This window comes from Pelophylax lessonae (assembly GCF_965119305.1).
Source record: "Pelophylax lessonae genome assembly, chromosome: 3".
Classification (NCBI taxonomy): domain Eukaryota; kingdom Metazoa; phylum Chordata; class Amphibia; order Anura; family Ranidae; genus Pelophylax; species Pelophylax lessonae.
In genome coordinates, this window is record NC_138770.1 from 560,590,162 (window position 1) to 560,610,685 (window position 20,524).

General features: G+C 43.7%; 1 protein-coding gene across 1 annotated transcript in view; it reads right to left on the reverse strand.

Annotated features, from left to right (window-relative positions):
* Positions 1–7,366: 7,366 nt before the first annotated feature.
* LOC309551640 (heme-binding protein 2-like) overlaps positions 7,367–20,524 on the reverse strand; it is a 44,612-nt gene continuing 31,454 nt past the window's right edge. Inside the window, exons 3-4 of the mRNA XM_082252307.1 lie at positions 12,388–12,556; positions 7,367–8,250 (exon numbers count right to left, since the gene is read on the reverse strand). Of these exons, the coding sequence (XP_082108433.1) occupies positions 8,073–8,250; positions 12,388–12,556 (347 nt within the window). The 3' untranslated portion in view covers positions 7,367–8,072. The remainder of the gene's footprint in view (positions 8,251–12,387; positions 12,557–20,524) is intronic.

The following is a 20,524-nucleotide window of genomic DNA, read 5'->3' on the forward strand; positions in this document are numbered from 1 at the left end:
CCACACACATCACATGACTCAGTCACAGGCGCCTTCCATGAGACTTTACACCATGTGACCTTAGCTCATCTGCCGATTGGACAGATCTCTCCCGCTAGCTAGACCATAGTGGGAATGAAGTGTGTGAGATAGCAGAGAGGCTGCAATGCTAAGTAAGGACCGCTAAGGGGAGCTCTGGTAACGGAGGCGCCGCTGTTGCACTAGGCTACAGATTTCCAATAGGTCATCGTACAGAAATCAGATGCTCGTTCACTGTGTTGTTAGACGGCTCTGTTGTTTTAGTTTCAGCTGACAGGCTGGATACATTGTAAGTCGTTTTAGCAGAAGGTAGCAATTCCATGTTTGACCACAGAAGTGTTTGACAACAGAAAGGAGTAATTCCATGTTTGACCACACGGTGGTGCTGCAGGATAATATGATGAAGTTGAACTGTGGAGTGTAGCTAAACCCTACAGGAATGTCATGTATTTATTTTTATTATAGACATTCATACATAGCTCCAAACTGTCAGTGATTTGGAGGGACTGTCCCTCATTCAGAACAAAGTCTCTCTGTCCCTCTTTCCTCCTTATTTGTCCCTCACTTTGGTCTGATCTATATAGTTGTATATAAAATGCACTCATTATCTATCAAAAAGTGTTTTCCAGTGCTAAACCTTTCATCCAATTTCCAGATTGCTGCATTTGTAGATTCCAAAAGCCAACATAAAATGAATAGAAGTGGTAAGTGGATATGTTATTCAAATAAACTGAATTTTACTGGTACACTATGGGCTGTTGGTATTGTCTTTCCATGCTAACGAGACAAAGCTGATGAGCATGGATCCTGAGGGAGAGACCCGGACACCCCCATATTGTTTCAAGGCCTGAGACCTTCTAGAGGGGATTGCTTTTTGGTGAGTGCGGGACCATGGGGGGAAAAGGGGATATGCCTGTATTAGGCCCCCCTTTTCCTTATGGGATCGTGGCAGTTAAATAATAAGACGATAATTCAAGCAGTTAAAGGTTTGAAAATGGCATTAATTGATTGGCTAACTTTAATTTAATAGTTTGGATAGGTCAATAAGAAATAGCCAATAAAATCCCAGGAAATGTCAATAATTTCCCTATAAATATGGGCAGCACTCCAACGGTTTTTCAGTTATCCTGGAAGAAGACATCACATCAGCACTTCCCGCCCCCCCCCCCCCCCCTTTCCCTTGTCGCGGCTTTTTATGTGGTGTGGTCCCTCTAGTATTTAATTGAGAGGGGACATATTTTATTTATTTAATATTGCTTTAATATCTTTTCTGTAACGGTTCGAGTCTTAGTGGCTGAACTGTTTTTACTGTTTGAGTGAATATGATATTTTAATTTTGGTTATATGTATACCAATATTAAAGCCGCGGCCACTATAATCCAAATAAATATTTTACATTTATTCAGTGTCTTAGTAATTTATTTATGTGTCCAGGTTGATAAAAAATACTGCCTACGATCCCAACGGGGGAGCACTACTTGTACACTGGCAAGCATTGAATACGTCTTGAAGAGCACTTGTCACTTTATATGGTCAATATAGGAGGACTATATTAATATCACTTTCAACCATGTGGATGGCGTAAGTTCCAGAACCCGGAAGTGACATCCGTCTCAGGAAAATGCGTTCTGGACACTATTAGCAACCGCCGAGCCGGCCCCACTTCGGCACGCGAGGGGGCTCTGGAGGTGCGGGGACCGGGGGTCGGTGACGCAGGGAGGGCGGAGGCTCTGTTATCATGTCACCATCGGCAGATAAGGAGGGCCACAAGGGAGATCTTGGATGGGTAATTTCACAACACAACACACATAACCCATCAACCTGCCAATCAGTAGGAGCTCACCCCACCCAGAGTGTGCACACATAACTACAACTTCATGACACAAAATGCTATGTGTTTATATATATATATATTTTTTTTTTCCCTTGGTTTTGCTTCCCTGGTTTATATTCCATGCTCCTGTGGGTCCTGTTGTTTTTTTTTTTTTCATTAGTTTTTTTCATTTGGGTTTTTAGTTAGTGGCCACTGGGGTTTTGAGGGTTAATGTTCATCTAAGGGGGAAAAGGCTATTTGGTGCACTGGACGGTCCCGCCCACTCCCTCTGGGGGGGGGGGAAGGGGGATGAACCGCTTCAATTGAAGCAATTATATATTTTGATCTGCTACTGGTATGACCAGCTCTGAGGAAGGGAGCTTGACTCCCGAAACGCGTTAGCGGTCCTAGCTTCATGGACATGTTCCAGTTCAGGTGTGATGGATTCTTGTAACACGATTTTAATTATCTTCATGTCTGTGAGTATGCATTTGGCATTTTATTAAAAATGTATAAACAGTGACCAGGGGTAATGCACTAGGTGTTTGCGCCTCCTTTTTCTTTTCTTTTATCACTTTCAACCATACTGGCTGATAATCTACAATTGATATTTGGGACTGGTTGATCACTGTAAACACAGATATAAGCTTTGAAATTCTGTGCAGAGCAGTTGTCACTTTTTTATTTAGTTATTTATTTATATAGCTCTTTTGATGAAAATTAAAGCGGAGTTCCACCCTGGAATTTTTTTTTTTTAAATGCCCCCGGGACAGTCAGGGCTAGTGCATTCCACAATGGCTAGCCTCTGATCTGTCCCGGGTTGCACTTACCTGTTAGGACAAATACTTACCTTGAAAAAGTCTTGTCCAGCGCTGCCATCTCAGATGTGGGCAGCTTGAAGCCAGCGCAATCCTCTTCGGAGTCCTCTTCCGCCTTCTTCCGTCCCACGATGCCCTGCGCCGGCCCCGCCGTCACTTCCGGGCGTGCGCGTCATCCCTCCACAGCTTCTGGGCATGCAAGGGGATGACGCGCGCGCCCCGGAACTGACATCGGGGCCGGTGCAGGCGCAATGATTCCTGGGAGCGATGACGTTCAGCTCCCAGGAATTATTGCAGAGCCAGGAAGTGACGACGGGCGGCGGCCGAGGAAGGAGGAAGAAGGAAGTAAGGTAAGTATATTTTCTTCGCTACGAGGTAAGTAAAAAAAAAAAAAAAAAATGCGATTAGCCATTTGTTTTTCAGGTGACCCGGAGCGAGAAGATGGAGGTAAGTATAAAATTAGGGTGGAACTCCACTTTAAGAGCACTTGTCCCTTATATTTGATGGAAATGTATTAATTTTATGCATATATTTTTATTTCATATCAACTATCTTTGCACTTATTTATCTATTAATATTGCATATTGGAACTGTGTATTCAGAGAACTCTTAATAGAGGTGTGATTTTTAACACTGCTATTTTATACAAATAAATGTAAGCATACAGTCACTTTACATAGATAAACACAAATATAATTTCACACACATAGAACTTTGGAGCACACAGACTTTTTTTTATTAGGAAGGACTTTAGGCTCCATCAAAGATCTTTAAAGACCATATCTTTGTTAGAATAGTATTTATATTGTGTACTAATTGTAGCATAATTGTGGGGATACCGACCATCAGTTTAGAGCAGCGCCAAAACCCATTCATTTTTGATAAAAGGAATAGTAGTGGTAAAAAAAAAAAAAAACACTTGTGGGTTTAACCTATCCTTATTTTTTGTATAATTCTCCTTTAACCACTTGCCGTCAGCCCGCCCTGGCTCGGCTGCGCGAAACGATGTAGGGGTATGTCGGTTCGTGGGAGTGGTGCTGGGGGGGGGGGGGCGGCCTGCACGCCCCAGACCCAGTGCACAAAATCACGTACAAGTATGCGATGATAGCTGGCAGTACTGCAGTGAGAGACAGAAGAAGATCAGTGTCTGCAATAAGTCAGTACAGTCAGCCTTCCTGCTCAACAGGTGCCTGGGCCCCCCTTTTGAACCCATGGGGCCTGGGCCCAGTACAGGAGGGCTGAATGTACTGCCTTATCAGTGGCCCTGAGTGAGAATACCCATTGTGTCCAGGTATAGAGGAGCACATGACCTACGCAGGATTAATACATGGCCAAGAGAAGTGGGAAGGTGTGGAGTCACTGCTTTCCAGGGTTTCCGACACAACAAATTTCAGTGCTAGCTATGGAAGAGCAAGGATCGGTGAGGGAGTGCAGGTAAGGCAAGTAGAAAGGGGTCAGGGACACTGTCACTTTGCTCTTCGTGGGAACAGCATCTCTTTAAACATACAATACTGATAGCACTGCTCCAGGTCCACTGTACACCTCTCGTCGGCTTCAATGACTGCTCCAGGTGTCAGTCCTCCCAGGGAGCACGTCTCGCTCCATGTCCCTACCAATATATCGAACTGAGACCGCTCTCTGACAGTGTTAACCTAGATAATGTGAACCAAATGCCTCCTTCAGCTCAGTCCCCTCCCATTGGCCACGCCCCTCTGTTGCATTTGACTCGGATATGGCTTAGTTCTAGCCAGGCGAAATGCGTCGGAAGGCCCTGGCCAATGGGAGGAGACTGAGCTGAAGCAAGCATTTGGTTTATATTATCACAGTTCACACTGTCAGTGTGCGATCTCGGCTTGCTACATCAGTATTTGTCATGTTTACAGTTCGAGAATGAAAGTAAAAGAAAATTCCAAATTTTGGGTTGTCCCTAAAACAGTAATAGAAGAGAAAGCTTCTAATGGGGACACAGGTTCTGGTGACACTGGGATTCCCTCACTTTGGAGGGATTTCCTCTTACTTCCTTTGTTGGCCTTGGGGTGGGATGTAAAGGGAAATCTCCCTAATAGGACACAGATTGAAGAAATAAAACTGACAAGGATTATAACTCTCCCTTACTCTATCCCAGCCTAGCTTTTACGGTTCACCTTCACCATCTTGTACATGTTGGTATGGGCCTTAGCTAGTACCAGTATGACCGAAACCCGGAGCGCTCTGAGTATTGAGGTATGGGGAGTAGGTCATCTGGGAAAGCATGTGGGGCCCGTCGCCTTCTGATTCGAATGGGTTGAACTAGCCTAACCAGTTTGAAGGGGGCAGGAAAGCCGGTTCAGGGGGCCGGTGGAACTGCTCCTGGATGTAATGGGCTGAGGAACGGGATGGCGAGGGGAGGGCTTTCTCCTCCTGGGTTTTGATCTGGCCTTGTAAAAGGCCTGTCCCCAGTGGTAGGTAAGCTCTCTCTAAGCTGTCCAGGTTCTGATGTCTGCTGGTGGGGTTAGGCTACACTCGGTCTGGCCGGGGGCTGAGATTGAAAAAGCCCGTAGTGTAAGTGCCCCTGGGGTGGCAGCCCAGGGGTGCCTTAATTTCTCACTGGTGAGGGGCAGCTCGCTGTGAGTTTTTTCGGCACCTTGGTCACTGCACTATGCACACCTTTTTCGCACCTGCCTCTTGGGACAGGCTTTTTGGCTTGCACCAGAGGAATTTTTTTATTCCGGCTGGAAGGCCTGCCTTGGTTCCTCACATGGCACCATTGCACTTTCCCCACTTCCCCTCCCCCACTTCTTTGTTTTGTCTGTCTTTTTCTTTGGAAGTCCGTCACCTGCACTGTCACCTTTGTTTTCTTTATTTGCACAGACTGGAGTGTGTGGGTCCTCGGGCCCAGCCTTAAGTCTTGGGAGGGGGTGGATATGGCCTTTTGGCTTAGTTCGCCCTCTCCCATGGGGTCTCCCTTCGGGGGAGCCCTACTTAGTACTCAGTGGGGGCTGTTTCGGCAGTCCCCCTGAAGAACGGGGTCGGTCTGGTTTCGGCCAGACTGACCATGAGTACCTTATGTCCCTGTCAGGAGTCTTGCGCCCCGGGGGATTGAGGTTTCGGGTCCTACCTCTTCGGAGGGAAGACCATACGTTGTCGCACACCCTGTGCTTTTTTGTGTTACTCACTTTGTGTGTGTGCACTTTTTTATGCACCGGGTGGAGTCTTTTGAGTGTGTTGCACACGCTACGGGCTAAAAAATCTTGTACATGTGTCAGGTCTTGTACATGTGTCAGGTTCAAGATCCTGGGCAGAGCACCACGGCTACCAACTTTTAATGTCTTTTTACATGCCTGTGCACATCCCAAGATTCTGCCAATTACAGGTTTGGTGGGCAGAACTGAGACAGAAGCTGAGGTTTAATGCCGGTGCTTTGTACATTGACACATCTCATGGCAGTACACCACCAAGCCGTACAGCTAAACGTGACATTGCTGCTTCTGCATGCTAACGATGGAAAGGCAGCATTGTTACCCTCTTATTGGAAGTGGCTGGGGCTAAATTATAAAAGACAGTTTACAAATCTAATAGAAGTCTACATAAAAAAAAAAGGAAACCACAAATGGCAATAATAAAACATCAACAGTATGAATCACGTTTTATTATTTAGGTTTAGATACACTTGAAAGACTTACAAGAAAAACAAGTTTGTGTAATGACCAGTTTGAGATTGTAGTGTGATTTCATTAACCAGTTCTGGAACCGGAAGGTTTTACCCCCTTAATGACCAGGCCATTTTTTGCGATCCAGCACTGCGTTATTTTAACTGACAATTGCGCAGTCGTGCGACGATGTACCCAAATAAAATTGACGTCTTTTTTCCAACAAATAGAGCTTTCTTTTGGTAAAATTTGATCACCTCTGGGATTTTTTATTTTTTTTCGCTATAAACATAAAAAGAGCGAAAATTCGGGAAAAAAAACAATATTTTTTACTTTCTGCTATAAAACATTCCTAATAAAAAAAAAAATTTAAAAAATCTAATTTTTTCATCATTTTAGGCCAATTTGTATTCTGCCACATATTTTTAGTAAAATAAATCCCAATAAGTGTATATTGATTGGTTCGCGCAAAAGTTATCACGTCTACAAACTAGGGGAAAGATTTTTGTCATTTTTATTTATTTAATTTCTTTGTACTAGTAATAGCGGCGATCAGCAATTTTTAGCGGGACTGCGACATTGTGGCGGACAGATCGGACACCTAACTGACATTTTTGACACTTTTGGGGGGACCAGTGACATTACTACAGTAATCGGTGCTAAAAATATGCACTGTTACTATACTAATGACACTGGCAGGGAAGGAGTTAACACCAGGGGCGATCAAAGGGTTAAATGTGTCCCTAGGGGGTGCTTTCTAACTTTGGGGGGGTGGGCTTGCTGAATGAACACAGACACCTGTGTTCCTAAAAAAGGGGAACACAGGATCCCTGTGTTCATTACTGACAGAACAGCGGTCTGCCGTGTTTACAACGGCAGACTACCGTTCTGTCTCCACAGGGAGCGATTGCGGGTGCCAGATGGCGATCACGGTTGCCGGACCCGCTGATTGGCTCCCCCTGTAGCCAATTGGCGTGTGCCCGCCCCCACTTGCGGTCCCATAAAACATAGTACAGTTACGTCATTTCGCGGGACAGAGCCAACCTTCTGCAGTATATGTACTGCTGGCGGGCAAGTGGTTCAAACATTCAAGTCTGCAAACAATTGAATAGCCATAGGTTCCATTTCACTAAATTTAAGCTGGATGTACACTAAACAATCTGATTGTACAATTTACATACAATCACCTTTAGATTTACCCAAACTATATAAAGGGAGGACAAACCTAAACCTATTTTGTATCTAGTCAGGAAAGCCCTTGTACTTAGATCAGATTCAATCAAACTGAATTGATCACCAGGGTGAAAAAGTATTGCATTGATCACCAGCACTGAGATGCTTTGCTCATGAATACGATCATATTTCAATTAATCAGATTATGAGATTACTTAGTGGAAAGTGGAAACAGAGATGTGATCAATCACTTAGGATCAATCGAACAGGCTGTCAATTTTGATTGATTTTTTTTCCTTTCAGAAGAGATCGAGCTGAAATAAATCAATTGATCATTTATTGAAGCATGTATTACCATCATTATGCATATTTTAATACTGAAGACATTTCAGTGGAAGCAGTGTCAGTCTTCCCAACAAAACAGAGCAAACTACTGGAATATAAAAGCATGAGCGTTTCTTCCTCATGCCATCTAACGGCATTCTTAAAAAATTACTGATTGCTTCTAACAGGAAACACAATTTTTATATTTTGAATTTAATTTAATATATAGTCTCCCCATAACAATCATCGCTAGACAAGAGTAAATGGAAAAAAAAAATATATTTTTTTTCTGATTTATTAATTTAGAGACCTGAACCAGACTTCATTGTGTCGGTTAAAAAATGTAAGGGGGTCATTATAGGCTGCTGCCATTCCAAACTGGGTATCATAGGCTAGACCGAGGTCAGTCAGCTCTTCGGAGAGGGCCTTGGAGTGTTTTTCATAGTCAGACGTCATGGCGTATCCGCTAAAAGACCTATTAAAAAGAACACCAAACATTTCAAATTAGACATATGCTGAGCTAAACAACAAATATTGTACAGGTGCGATTAGTTTTAATCCGAATGTAAATTCATACAAATTTTGGGTTTTCGGAGATTCAGATGTATCCAAATCTACAAATTAAATAGTAATGAATTTAATTGAAATTCGTTTTGTTTATTTGTTTTCAAACTAGTTTCAAATTTTCGGAATGATTCAAATTCAGATTGGTCGAAAAAAAAATTTGGCCGATTCGAATTCTACGTGAAGAATAGCTGGTTGTTAAGAAGGGAAGCGGGAAGCCGGCGCCCACATCTTTAACAACTGATGACTCATCAGCTTTCAATGGGCTTGCCCGCTGACAGCTGAAATGTAAACAAAAGAATGCCGGCAATAGAAAAAAAAAAACATTGTGGGGTCCCCCTCCCCCAGTCCATACCAGGCCCTTTGGGTCTGGTATGGATTGTAAGGGGAACCCCACGCAAAAATGTAAAAATTAAAATGGTTTGGGGTCTCCCGAAAAATCCATCCCAGACCCCTATCCGAGCATGCAGCCTGGCAGGTCAGGAAAAAGGGGGGGGTGGAACAAGCAAAGGCAAGCATCCCCCCAATACCAGGCCACATGCCCTCAACATGAAGGGTGCTTTGGGGCTGGGGACTCTTCCCCCCACCCCAAGCACTTTGTCCCCATGTTGATGGGGACAAGGGCCTCTTCCCCAGAACCCTAGACTTTGGTTGTTGGGGTCTGCGGGTGGGGGAGTTATTGATATCTGGAAGCCCCCTTTAACGAGGGGGCCCCCAGATCCTGCCCCCCCCCCTCCCGTGTGAATGAATATGGGCTACCCATTCACCAAATACAGTGTAAAAAGTGAATAGAGACAGCACACAGTTTTTGACAATTCCGTTATATATAAAAATATATATTATATACAAAAAAAAAAAAAAAAAAAAACAATGTCCCCCAATGTAAATCCATTGTCATTCACACCGTTCCACCGGACCCGAAAAAAAGAAAACCTCCGGGCTCGTCAAAGGCTTTCCGCCAACTGCCTGCCCCTTCGTCTGACATTTCCTAAATAGGTAAGGGGCGGAGTCACCTGGGGACATTAGCGGACAACCCCCACTCCCTTGTGACATCATCGACCCAGCATTCCCTAGTCGATGACATGACAAGGGGGTGGGGTCACCAGCTGACATCATCGGGTGACTCTGCCCCTTACCTATTTAAGAAATGTCAGATGCAGGCAGTCGATGGGGAGTCTTCGACGAGGCTAGAGGTTTTTTATTTTTTCAAGCCTGGCGGTGCGGAGTGATTAATGATGGATCTACATGGGGGGGACACTTTGTTATTTTTTAATAAAGGAATTGTCAAAACTTGTGTACTGTCTTTATTCACTTTTTACACTTTTTAGGTGAATGGGTAGGGGTACTATGTTCCCCATACTCATTCATATAGGGGGAAGGGGCAGGGATCTGGTAGCCAGATTCAGATAAGCCCCCTTCCCGCAGCCCCCCTGCCCCAAAGCACCCCCCCATGTTGAGGGCATGTGGCCTGATAAGGTTCGGGGGGGGGGCTCTCACTCTTCCCCCCCTTTCCTGACCTGTTGGACTGCATGCTCGGATAAGGGTCTGGAATGGGTTTTTTTTTTGGGGGGGGCATGCTGTTTTTTTTTCTGACTTTTCCACTGCCGGCACTCTTTTGTTTATATTTCTGCTCTCAGCGGGAAAGTCTTCAATAAGTCATCACGCGGCAGCCAGCTTCCCGGCCCGCTCCTTAACAACCAGCTATTCTTCACACAGAATGTGATAATTTTTCGCCATTTTTTCGAAAATTTGAAATTCTTTAGAAAATGAATAAACAAAACAAATCTATCCTAAACAAAACAAATGTTTCTGTTCTGCACATGTCTAAGGCTCGGTTCACATATATGCGATGCGGGAAGGCTGCGAATTCGCAGCCTGTTCCCGCATCGCACACGCACCCCCGGCAGTTCACACTGCCATATGCGATACGCTGGGGGTGTCAATGTAATCTTAACGACACCCCCAGTTTGATCGCATATCGCAGTGCGATCGTGCAGTTCGCACAGGATCGGATCGCACAAGTGTGAACCGCTGTGCGATCCGATCCTGATGCGGCTGCAAAAATGCCTCCTGTGCGTGTTTGCTGCGGGAGCAATGCGAATTTAGCCATACAGTTTGTATGGCTAAACTCGCACCGCACAGCTGATCGCATGTAATGTCGGAGCAGTGCGCTCCGACATTACATGCGAACCCCGCACACGCACAAGTGTGAACCGGGGGCTAACAAACATAACAAAACAACAAAGTAAAATAAATACATTTTATGCATCGGATTCAATAGTCAAAACTAATTCTAAAAAGCTGTTGCCCATAGCAAACAGTTAGGTTTTGTCTGTTAAAAAAAGAAAACTAAAGATATCTGCTTGCTATAGCTGGCCAAAAAGGGATAGATTTTCATTGGTCAGTTTGAAGGTGAATAAAAAAAATACCAGATTCCTTAATTCGTGCTATACAGCACGAATGGACAAATCTGCAGTGACAGCTATTGTATACTGACAGCCGGCACCAGTGGCTGTCAGAATACCCAAATAGCAGCTGCATCTCATTGGATGCAGCCATTGCTCAGCAGACGATTTTCTGCCCAGCTCTTTCAATTTTTCAATCAAAGGATGCCAGGCAGGAGGGTGCCAACAGAGCCATTCACATAGCAAATTCGATCAGTGTACTCCAGTTTCCCTGAATATTATGACGTCTTTGTCTTGTTGGGGAGATTTCCCTTGAGCTACTGTCCTAGAGACACAACGTGAAAGGAGAAGAAATCTCTTGCCAATAAAGCTGCCCAAAGATGGAATTTAATGTGAGCGGTTCAGTAGAAGTTGGCTTTTAAATGGGCTTGTTGGAAACTTTTCACTCAATCAGCGCTGCTTGATGCCAGATACCTCGGCATACCTTCAGAGGTCTAGTGGAGTTCAAGGCTTGACAGGTTATGCTGGGTGGTCATAATGTTATGGCTAAACTGGGAATGTGAGACATTGCTCAGGAAAAAGAAAACAAATGCAGCCAGCACATCTATAAGTTGGTAAGCTGCAATATTAAAAATGATATATTTTTGGGCTTAATACCGCTTTAAGTCTTTGCTACTAGTCAACCTTTATCATTGGAAGGGTGATGAAACAGTTTGTATGAGCTTGTGTACAGTTCGGAGTCCATAGAAAACATCATTCAAAGTAGATGTTAGCTGTGTAGGTGGGGGGCACCTGATAACACCAGTCAAAGGTTGCGGTCATGGTATACAATTGTGCAAAGTTTGGAACATACTGATAACAAGGCATATTTATAAAGCAGAGAATCTGGCATTCAGCAAACATTCTCTGCAGGTGAATCTTTTGCGTACACATGTTTAAAGCTGCATTCACACCTGGGCGTTTTGAATCCTGGGCAGGTTTGCTGCATTTTCAAAACACTCAGGTGTAAATGACAAATCGCACAACGCACATTTCAGATGCCATTCATTTGAATGGAACCTTAAAACGTAGTGGTAAATCATGCTACAATTGCGGCAAACCGCTTCCCATGAAGCATGTCACCCAGAAGAAGCTCCTGAGCTTTTTTGGGCGACAAGCTTCACGCGATGCAGTTTGCTGCAATTTATCGTGCGACAATCGCAGCAGAACCACACTGTGTTTTTAGGTGCCTTTCAAACGATTGGGCGGTTTGTCATTTATCACTGGACATTTTGAAATCAGGGGCAGAATCGCGGTAATTCTGCCCGCAGTTCAAAACGCCCAGCTGTGAATGCAGCCTAAAATAGCAGTGATTGACTCTCTGCCAGAGAATATTCAGTGAAAGTCAGATCCACGTCTTTATAATAGGCTCCAATTCATTAGAATAGATTCCAGTCATTTATTTCCGCAGTACAAAGGTTTCCTTTATTAAAATTAGTGGAAAGGGAAAAACATCAGCTGAAATCTGAATACAGTTTAGCCTACCATCATTTGCATACAAAACTGCATTTTTGTTTAATCGAAATATAGAATTTTGTACAATATACGTTCATATTTTTAAAGCAAAAAGTAAAAAAGATCAGCATCCTTTCCATTTCACATACCTGACATAAAAATTTGTAGGAGGAAAGCTTTCCAAAACTATAGACGACTCATTAGGTGTGGGGGGATTTATCAATGACGATGGCAAGAAGAGAGACATGGTGGAATTAAGCGTGGAATCAAGAAATGGCGCAGTGACACGAACAGGGACAGCCATTTTTATAGATATACCTTTTAAGAACAAACAGAGAAAAAAATGAATTACCTTTTTCAACACTTTTCAAAAATTCTATAATAAACAATAAAAACTTTTGCAGGTGCATTACATGTACTGTATACCAGAAGGGAAAGATACATTCCTTAAAGCGTAAGGGTCCTTTCACATGGTGCACCATCCAACGAGGTCCGTTCTGCTCAGCAGGGGATTGATCCACCAATCCCTGCTGAGCAGGCGGATGACAGCTCTATCTCCGCTCTGTGTGCGGAGGAGCTGTCAGATCCCCGATGTCCTCTGTGGGGAGATCGGATGAGAACGGATCGCCCGTCCGTTCTCATCCGATCCGCCAGACAGTTGGAAAATAGGGTTTCCATCCATCCGCTACCCCATAGGGATGCATGGAGCATACGATCAGGTCCCCATGAAAAACTGACAGGCGGATCGGATCGGATCGCCCGTGTGAAAGGGGTCTAACTCCACTTTTGTTGAGAAAAAAAACATTCCCCTCTGGGTGATCTCTGTACATTACAAGGATTTTAACAAACTTTGTTGCAGATTCCTACCTTTTGTTATTCTGAAGAAATCCCTGTTTGTTCCTTTGAGCTGAGTGGGTCAAATGGGAGTGGTTTCCTAATTATCTATCAGCTGTGGCAGCTGCAGGGCTCTAATGAGGAAATCTGCTTGGTCTGCATCCCTTTAAACGTTTTCCTATTGGGAGTATCTCACCAAAAATGAAATTTTTGTTGCAGGGGATGCCAGAAATCTAACTCGTATCTTAGGCAGAATTCTGGGAAAATTGGTGAGCCAATCACACAAGCAGGAAATGATGTGTCTGGGGTGTGGTCAGTACACATTCTGTTTACAGAACAGCTCCAGGTAGCCATATTGCATTGCATTTTCAGAAAATTAAAACAGCTGCAGACTGAAAAGGAAAGGTCATTTTTAATAACATTCAATCACAATATGATTTGTGTCGCAATTGTATACACTATATTGTTTTTTCTTTGTTTGCTATTTTTTTCCCCACGAAAGTGGAGTTACCATTTAAGTCAAGTAGGCTTAAAGTGTAAACTTCAGACACCTCAGTATAAATCTCCAGGGGTGTCAAACTCATTTTCATCGGGGGCCGCATCAGCACTATGCTTACCCTATAAGACTATGTAAATGTATGTACTGTACTCTAAATCATTTAAAATAATTGCCCCTGCATTTGATTATTACTGATTTTGGTAATACCTAACGCTGGGTTCACACTGATGTGGTCTACCGCATCGCCTGTCATTTGTACAGGAATCGCATCAGATTCCTGTACAAATCCCATGCAAATTCAGCACGGTTTAAATTGAACCATACATTATGTATGGCTCAATTCGCACTGGACCCGCACCAAAAATGTGCAGGACCCTTATTTATGTCCGCACTGGAATCAGGTCACATGGATGTTCAGACCCATGCAATCCAATTCTATCTGATTCACACTGCATTCTGCAAACTGATTTGGGGGTGTCGTTAACTTTATATTGACACCCGCAGCAGTTTGCAGAGCACAGTGTGAGCTGCCTGCGATTCTGATGCAGTGTGGTTCCTGCACCAGTGTGAACCCAGCCTAAAGAGCTAAAGCGGAGTTCCTGCCTTAGGGGGAAAATAAATAAAAGTCAGCAGCTACAAATACTATAGCTGCTGACCTTTGATGTAAGAATACTTACCTGTCCAGGGAGCCTGCGATGTCGGCACCCAAAGCAGCTCCGAGTGCAGGCGCTGGCATCCTTACTAAGGGAAACAGGAAGTGAAGCCTTGCAGCTTTACAACCTGTTTCCTACTACGCATGTGTGCTGCTCTTTCTGAATGGTACCGCTGTCTTCTGAGAACTGTGTGTCTCCCAGAAGGCAGTGGGGGGAAGAAGGAGGGGCCACAAATGATGTAGGCCGCTCCCCCCCCTCCCCCTCAAAAGGTGCCAAATGTGGCACCATAGGGGAGGAGGAAACAGATAAGCGCAGCTTCCACTTTTGGGTGGAACTCCTCTTCAAGTTGTGTAGTGCAGGTGCAGAGCGGAACAGAGACCACTCACACTCCCATTTCATATGATGCAAGTCTGAAAAGGACGGCCGCACAACCACTGGTCAAGTCTGAAAAGGAGGGCCGTGCAACCACTGGTCAAGTCTGAAAAGGAGGGCCGCACAACCACTGGTCAAGTCTGAAAAGGAGGGCCGTGCAACCACTGGTCAAGTCTGAAAAGGAGGGCCGCGCAACCACTGGTCAAGTCTGAAAAGGAGGGTCGCACAACCACTGGTATCATTCACTAGAAACTTTATTAGAGACTGTTTAGACAGAACATTGTTCTGCCAGGGTGCAACTTTCTGGTGGATGGTACCAGCGGAGCACCACCCTCCTTTTTAACTGGCAAGGAATTGCAATAATCTCATAATAATTATAAACAAATGTCCAGGGCACCTCACCCCCCTTATATCAGATGTTAAGAGCCTCCCCCCCACCATCAGAAGTCAAGAGTCCCCCACCCTCCCTTACATCACAGTGTAACCTCCTTACCTTGTGCTGCTGCCAGAAAGAAGCTAGGAGCAGAGTTGCAGGAGAGGTGTGAAGACCACATGAAATGGCCTGGAGGGCCTGAATCAGCCCACTGGCCATGTGTTTGATATGTGCTCTATAGTGTGTACTGTCTGCTGCTCTGTTCCTCTGCTATCAGCATAATTCACTTCTGACAATTTTCCTGACACCAAGAGATAAATGGTGGCAGGGGAGGGACCTCCAGCAGATTGGCAGCCTCAGCTCTGTTCCTGTGTGAAGGGTGTGTGTTACTTCCCTCCAATCAGCTCTCAGACCTCTCCTCACTGAGCTCTGCAGGGTGTAACTTCAGCCCTCTGACCCCTTTTTTTTAACCCTCTGGACAAGCTTTAAAAATTCTGCACTCTGAATGGATGTAGAGGAGAAAAGACTGCAGAAAGACAGATACAACTTATGTAGGAGGATTTGTTTCATCTCTGTGTTTCCCCTGAGTATAGTCCCTTCACTGGGTATATGTAAGTGTTTCTAACCACTTTAAATCCATCATTTTTAGGTTATATTCTATAGAAGTCAATAAAAACTACGTATCAGCTCCTTCAAGTACCTGCTAGCTTATAGAGATCCCTGAACTGTTAACGCCAAATCCCTCCCTTCAACTTGAGCCATAATTATTTTAAATGCCCCAAATTTGAAATTATTTTTTTTTATACAACCAAATAATAAGGTTGTAAGACTCTAGAAAACAAGGTCTGTTAATTAATTCAGCACTCCTGCTTCTTTAAAAAATGCCATGCGGCAGAACTACAAAAACACACCTGTGGGGAAAAAAAAAGTTATAATATAATTTTACCATACCCCCTTACCTTAATCTCATGAGATGATGCTCCAAAATGGTTCAGGAGCATCTTCCTGCCACATTTCAGATCCTCATTGCCAAAAGGAGTACAGTGTCACAAACTGCCTTGTGTTGGGACTGAGTTGGGCAACTCTGCCCAACTCTGCCATACTCTGCTGTGTGAATGAGCTCTTAGCCACGATTGTAAAATGTAAAAATGATTTACAAAAAAAATTCCAAAATCTAACAATTTCCAAAATGAGCTCTTAGCCATGATTGTAAAATGTAAAAAAGATTTACAAAAACATTTCCAAAAACTAACACAATTCTAACAATCTAAGGGCTACTGATAGAAATCTGTTGAGTCACCATGTAAAAATACCCAATGGTATAATAAAATTTGCAGATGTTGGAGATGACTACTATTTTAAATTATTGCACTGCTTTAGAAGGGTATATACGGTATACTGTATATGCCCAATAATAGCATGGACATAGGAAAGACTTACCACGTACAGTAAAATATGCTGCACATAGAAGATCCAATTAGTTGGCAGTCACAATAAGGCTCACAGCAGCATTAGGAAAGCTGTTAAGCTGCATTAACTGAGATTTGAAAGCATAATGCCAGTTAGTATTATTAAGTCAACGTCTGTCTATGCTAGAATGATTGTTGCATACATACAATGCAAAGGAGACCATTTAGCCTACCACTTACTGAATATCAAAATAATAAACATACTTTTTACTAAAAAGTTAGGCATCATTTGCAATAGAAATTATATTTTCAGTAAAATAATCCCTAAATACACATTAACAAAATTCCCCCAGAAAAAGCAATTTAGAAACTTTTAAGATACCACACGTTTTTTACATTATATATAAAGCATAAAAAAGTTTGTTTTTGTAACAATTAAAACACAGCTTTTAAACCTATCAAACATGCTGCCAGTGTTGGAGATCGCACAATGCATGTATTCATATCATAACATGGTGTGCATAAGCCACTCAAAGATTTTATCAAAAATGAAGTAAATAATGAAATAAAGAAGTAAAAGTGAAGTACCCACATTCAGCGCGTTTCACAGGTGAAAGCCTGCTTCTTTAGGAAAACAACAGCAACATGTTCACATAAACTACCACCATTAAAAAGAACAGAGAAGACATCACCAGAGATGGATGAATCCTGATGGTAAGAGAAGCTCCAGTCTCCCCCAAAAAAATTAAAGTCAGCAGCTACAAATACTGTAGCTGCTTACTTTTAATATAAGGACACTTACCTGTCTAGGGATCCAGCGATGTCTTCACCTGAGCAGATTCTTCAATTGGCTTTGGGTGCAGGCGTCGGCTTTTTAAGTACTGGAAGCCAGCAGCAAAGCCTTGCGGATTCACAGCTGGTTTCCTACTGCACATGCGCGAGCCACGCTGCACTTTGTGAATGGTTCCGCAGTCTCTGGGACCTGTGTTGTGTCCCAGAAGGCTGCGAGGGGAAGGAAGGGAGGACGAACTTCTGCTCAGATCACGCAATAATCTGACTGGAAGAGGGATCGGGTACCTGCCAAAACCAAGTACCAGCTCCCCCCTCCCCCTCAAACAGTGCCAAATGTGGCAGAGAAGGGAGGGGGAGAGGGATGCAAACAGGTGGAACTTCTCCTTTTGGGTGAAGTTCTGCTTTAACCACTTTACCACCGGAGGATTTTGCTGTCTTCCGTCCAGGCCACTTTTTGCGATTCGGCGCTGTGCGACTTCAACTGACAATTGCGCGGTCGTGCGACGCCGTACCCAAACGAAATTTACGTCCTTTTTTTCCCACAAACAGAGCTTTCTTTTGGTGGTATTTGATCACCTGTGCGATTTTTACTTTTTGCGCTATAAACAAAAAAAGAGCGTTTATTTTGAAAAAATAACAATATTTTTAACATTTTTTTATATGAAATTCCCCCCAAAAAAGATGTAAAAACCAAATTTTTTTAAAAATTTTGGCCAATTTGTTTTCTGCTACCTATGTTTGGTAAAAAAAATCACAATAAGCGTATTTTGATTGGTTTGCGCAAAAGTTATTGCGTTTACTAACAAAGGGAAAGATTTCTGTCATTTTTGGTGTTTTTTTTTTTAACGCGTAATGGCGGCGATCTGCGATTTTTGTTTGCGGGACTGCGACATTGCGGCGGACAGATCGGACCCTTGACTGACATTTTTGACACTTTTGGGGGTACCAGTGACATTACTGCAGTAATCAGTGCTATATATATGCACTGTTACTGTAAAAATGACACTGGCAGGGAAGGGGTTAATTTTATTAGAGAGGGAGGGGTTAATGTATGCCTGGTGCTTACTGACGTGTAGGGGGGGAGGTGACTGAGTGAGTCATGGACAGATCGGATGTCCAGCTATGCTGAACAGTCCGATCTGTCACTCCCTGTCACTATGGAGATCCGCCCGCTGTGTTTACACACAGCGGGCGGATCTCCAGACTCGATCCCCGACGATCGGGTAAGAGCAGCGGCGATCGCCGCTGCTCCTCCCCTGGCCCGACTCCCGCTGTGAATGAAAACAACGGGAGCGAGCCTCCGGCGGCGCGCAAGCGCCGCCCAGAAGGGGGAGTGTCTGACGACGTAGTACTACGTCGTCAGACGATAACGAGCCACTCTGCCGCAGTAATATTACTGTGAGCAGAGGTAAAGTGGTTAAGGTCAGAAGAAAGAGAGAAAAACAATTTGACACCAAACTGGGAACCAGGGGAGTAGCACTAAATGGAGGACATCCCCATTCCAGCAGGAGGAAGACAGGATGGTTAGTAGTGAGATCAGCGCAATTTGCACCTCTGATTTTATTGCGGCTTGCGACTTAATTTACCATAAGTTTATGCAAGTCACACCGGTGTAAACAGGGACTAAAGCCTCGTACACACACAATGAATTTCCGCCGACCGGTCGTCCGTCTTTTGTCCAGAGTGGTGTCTGTTGGTTGGAATGTGCTCTAGACTGCACACAAATTTTCCTGTACGACAGAATTCTACTTCAGAAGTGATGTCATGTGTTGGATTGCTTTCTTTGTGTTTTTTGATCTCTGAGCATGCCTAGTCTTGTTCATAAGATTTTTCCCCATCGAAATCTGTACTAATGAGACGAAAATCAGTCGTGTTTTGATGGTCGACAAAAATTTTATAGCCTGCACACCAGGATTTTTTCGGCCGAAAAGTCGGAGTCGGTTGTCGGAAGCATCATACTAACAAGCCGAAAAGCGGCAGATCGGTCGTAGGATGAAAATTCCCGGTCGAATTTCCACTCGTGTGTACGGGCCTTTAGTTGAACATGGGGATTCACCCATCTCTGGGGATGTCTTCTTTGTTCTTTGAAATGGTGGAGTAGTTTATGTGAACATATTGTTTTAGACTTTTCTTGAAGAAAAGGGCTTCGACCTGTGAAACACATTGAAGGTGGGGATTTTACCTTTTCTTCTTCATTTAAGATAAAATCTTTGAGTGGCCTATGCACACCATGTTATAATATGCATACATGCATCATGTGATCTGTAACATGTTTGATGGATTTTATTGTTGAGTTAAAGAAGAGCTCAAGGCTCCCCAAATACTGTAACGCCTGCCTTTAATATTTGGACACTTACCTGCTCCTGGATCCAGTGCTGTCTTCATTCTTCAATCAGCTTCAGGTCCTTGACTAAGGAAAACCACACATGCTCTGCGCATTGTAGATGGTCCCACAGTCTTATGGGACCTGTGCTATGTGGGGGAAGGAGGAGGGACCGAACTTCCACTCAGATCCCCGCAGCGATCTGGCTGTAAGTGGGGGAGCAGGTACCTGTCAAAATCAGGTACCCGCTCCCATTGTATAGTACAATTTTTCCTGAATTTGGTCTAGAAATGTTGTTTATATTTCTTTCACCTGTTGTATATCTCTGTACCCCTTCCTACCATTCCCTCTTTCCATCTTCCATGTGTGAACTCGGACTGTTCCTTTTTAAGAGTTCATGTATCATTAGGAAAGACTATACCTACAGCTCTGACCTATACCCAAATATTGCATTTAATATCTTGCTTTAGCTACTTTGGTCTGTTTCGTTTCTTAATAGTTTTTTTCATTCCAGGTACCTTGTTCCTACTCTGCTGTGGTAGACTGATCATTTGGGAACAATTAGTGGACCTTCCTTACAATGATCACAATATCTATCTAGATCTTCTCTATAGGTCCCCATGCAATACTAACAACCTCTCCTGGGAATACTGCTTTCTTGTGTGTCTAACTTTGGTAGCACTTCTTCACTGAAAAAAAAACAGAACTGTTAATTCCTTTTCTTTAGTGGAGCTTTCAGCTTACTTGTTTGTCATGTACACGATATTACCAAAAGTATTGGAGTGCTTGCCTTTACAACCACATGAACTTTAATGGCATCCCAGTCTTGGTCCATAGGGTTCAATATTGAGTTGGCCCACCCTTTGCAGCTACAACGGCTTCAACTCTTCTGGGAAAGTTCAAACAAGAAAAAAGGATGGCGCTCTGGCGTGCATGAATAGAGTGAAACACCCCAAATAAAGTTCACGTTAGTAGTCTTAGAAAATTTATTATGCACATCCAGGGTAAAATAAAAACAAATTCCATACTTT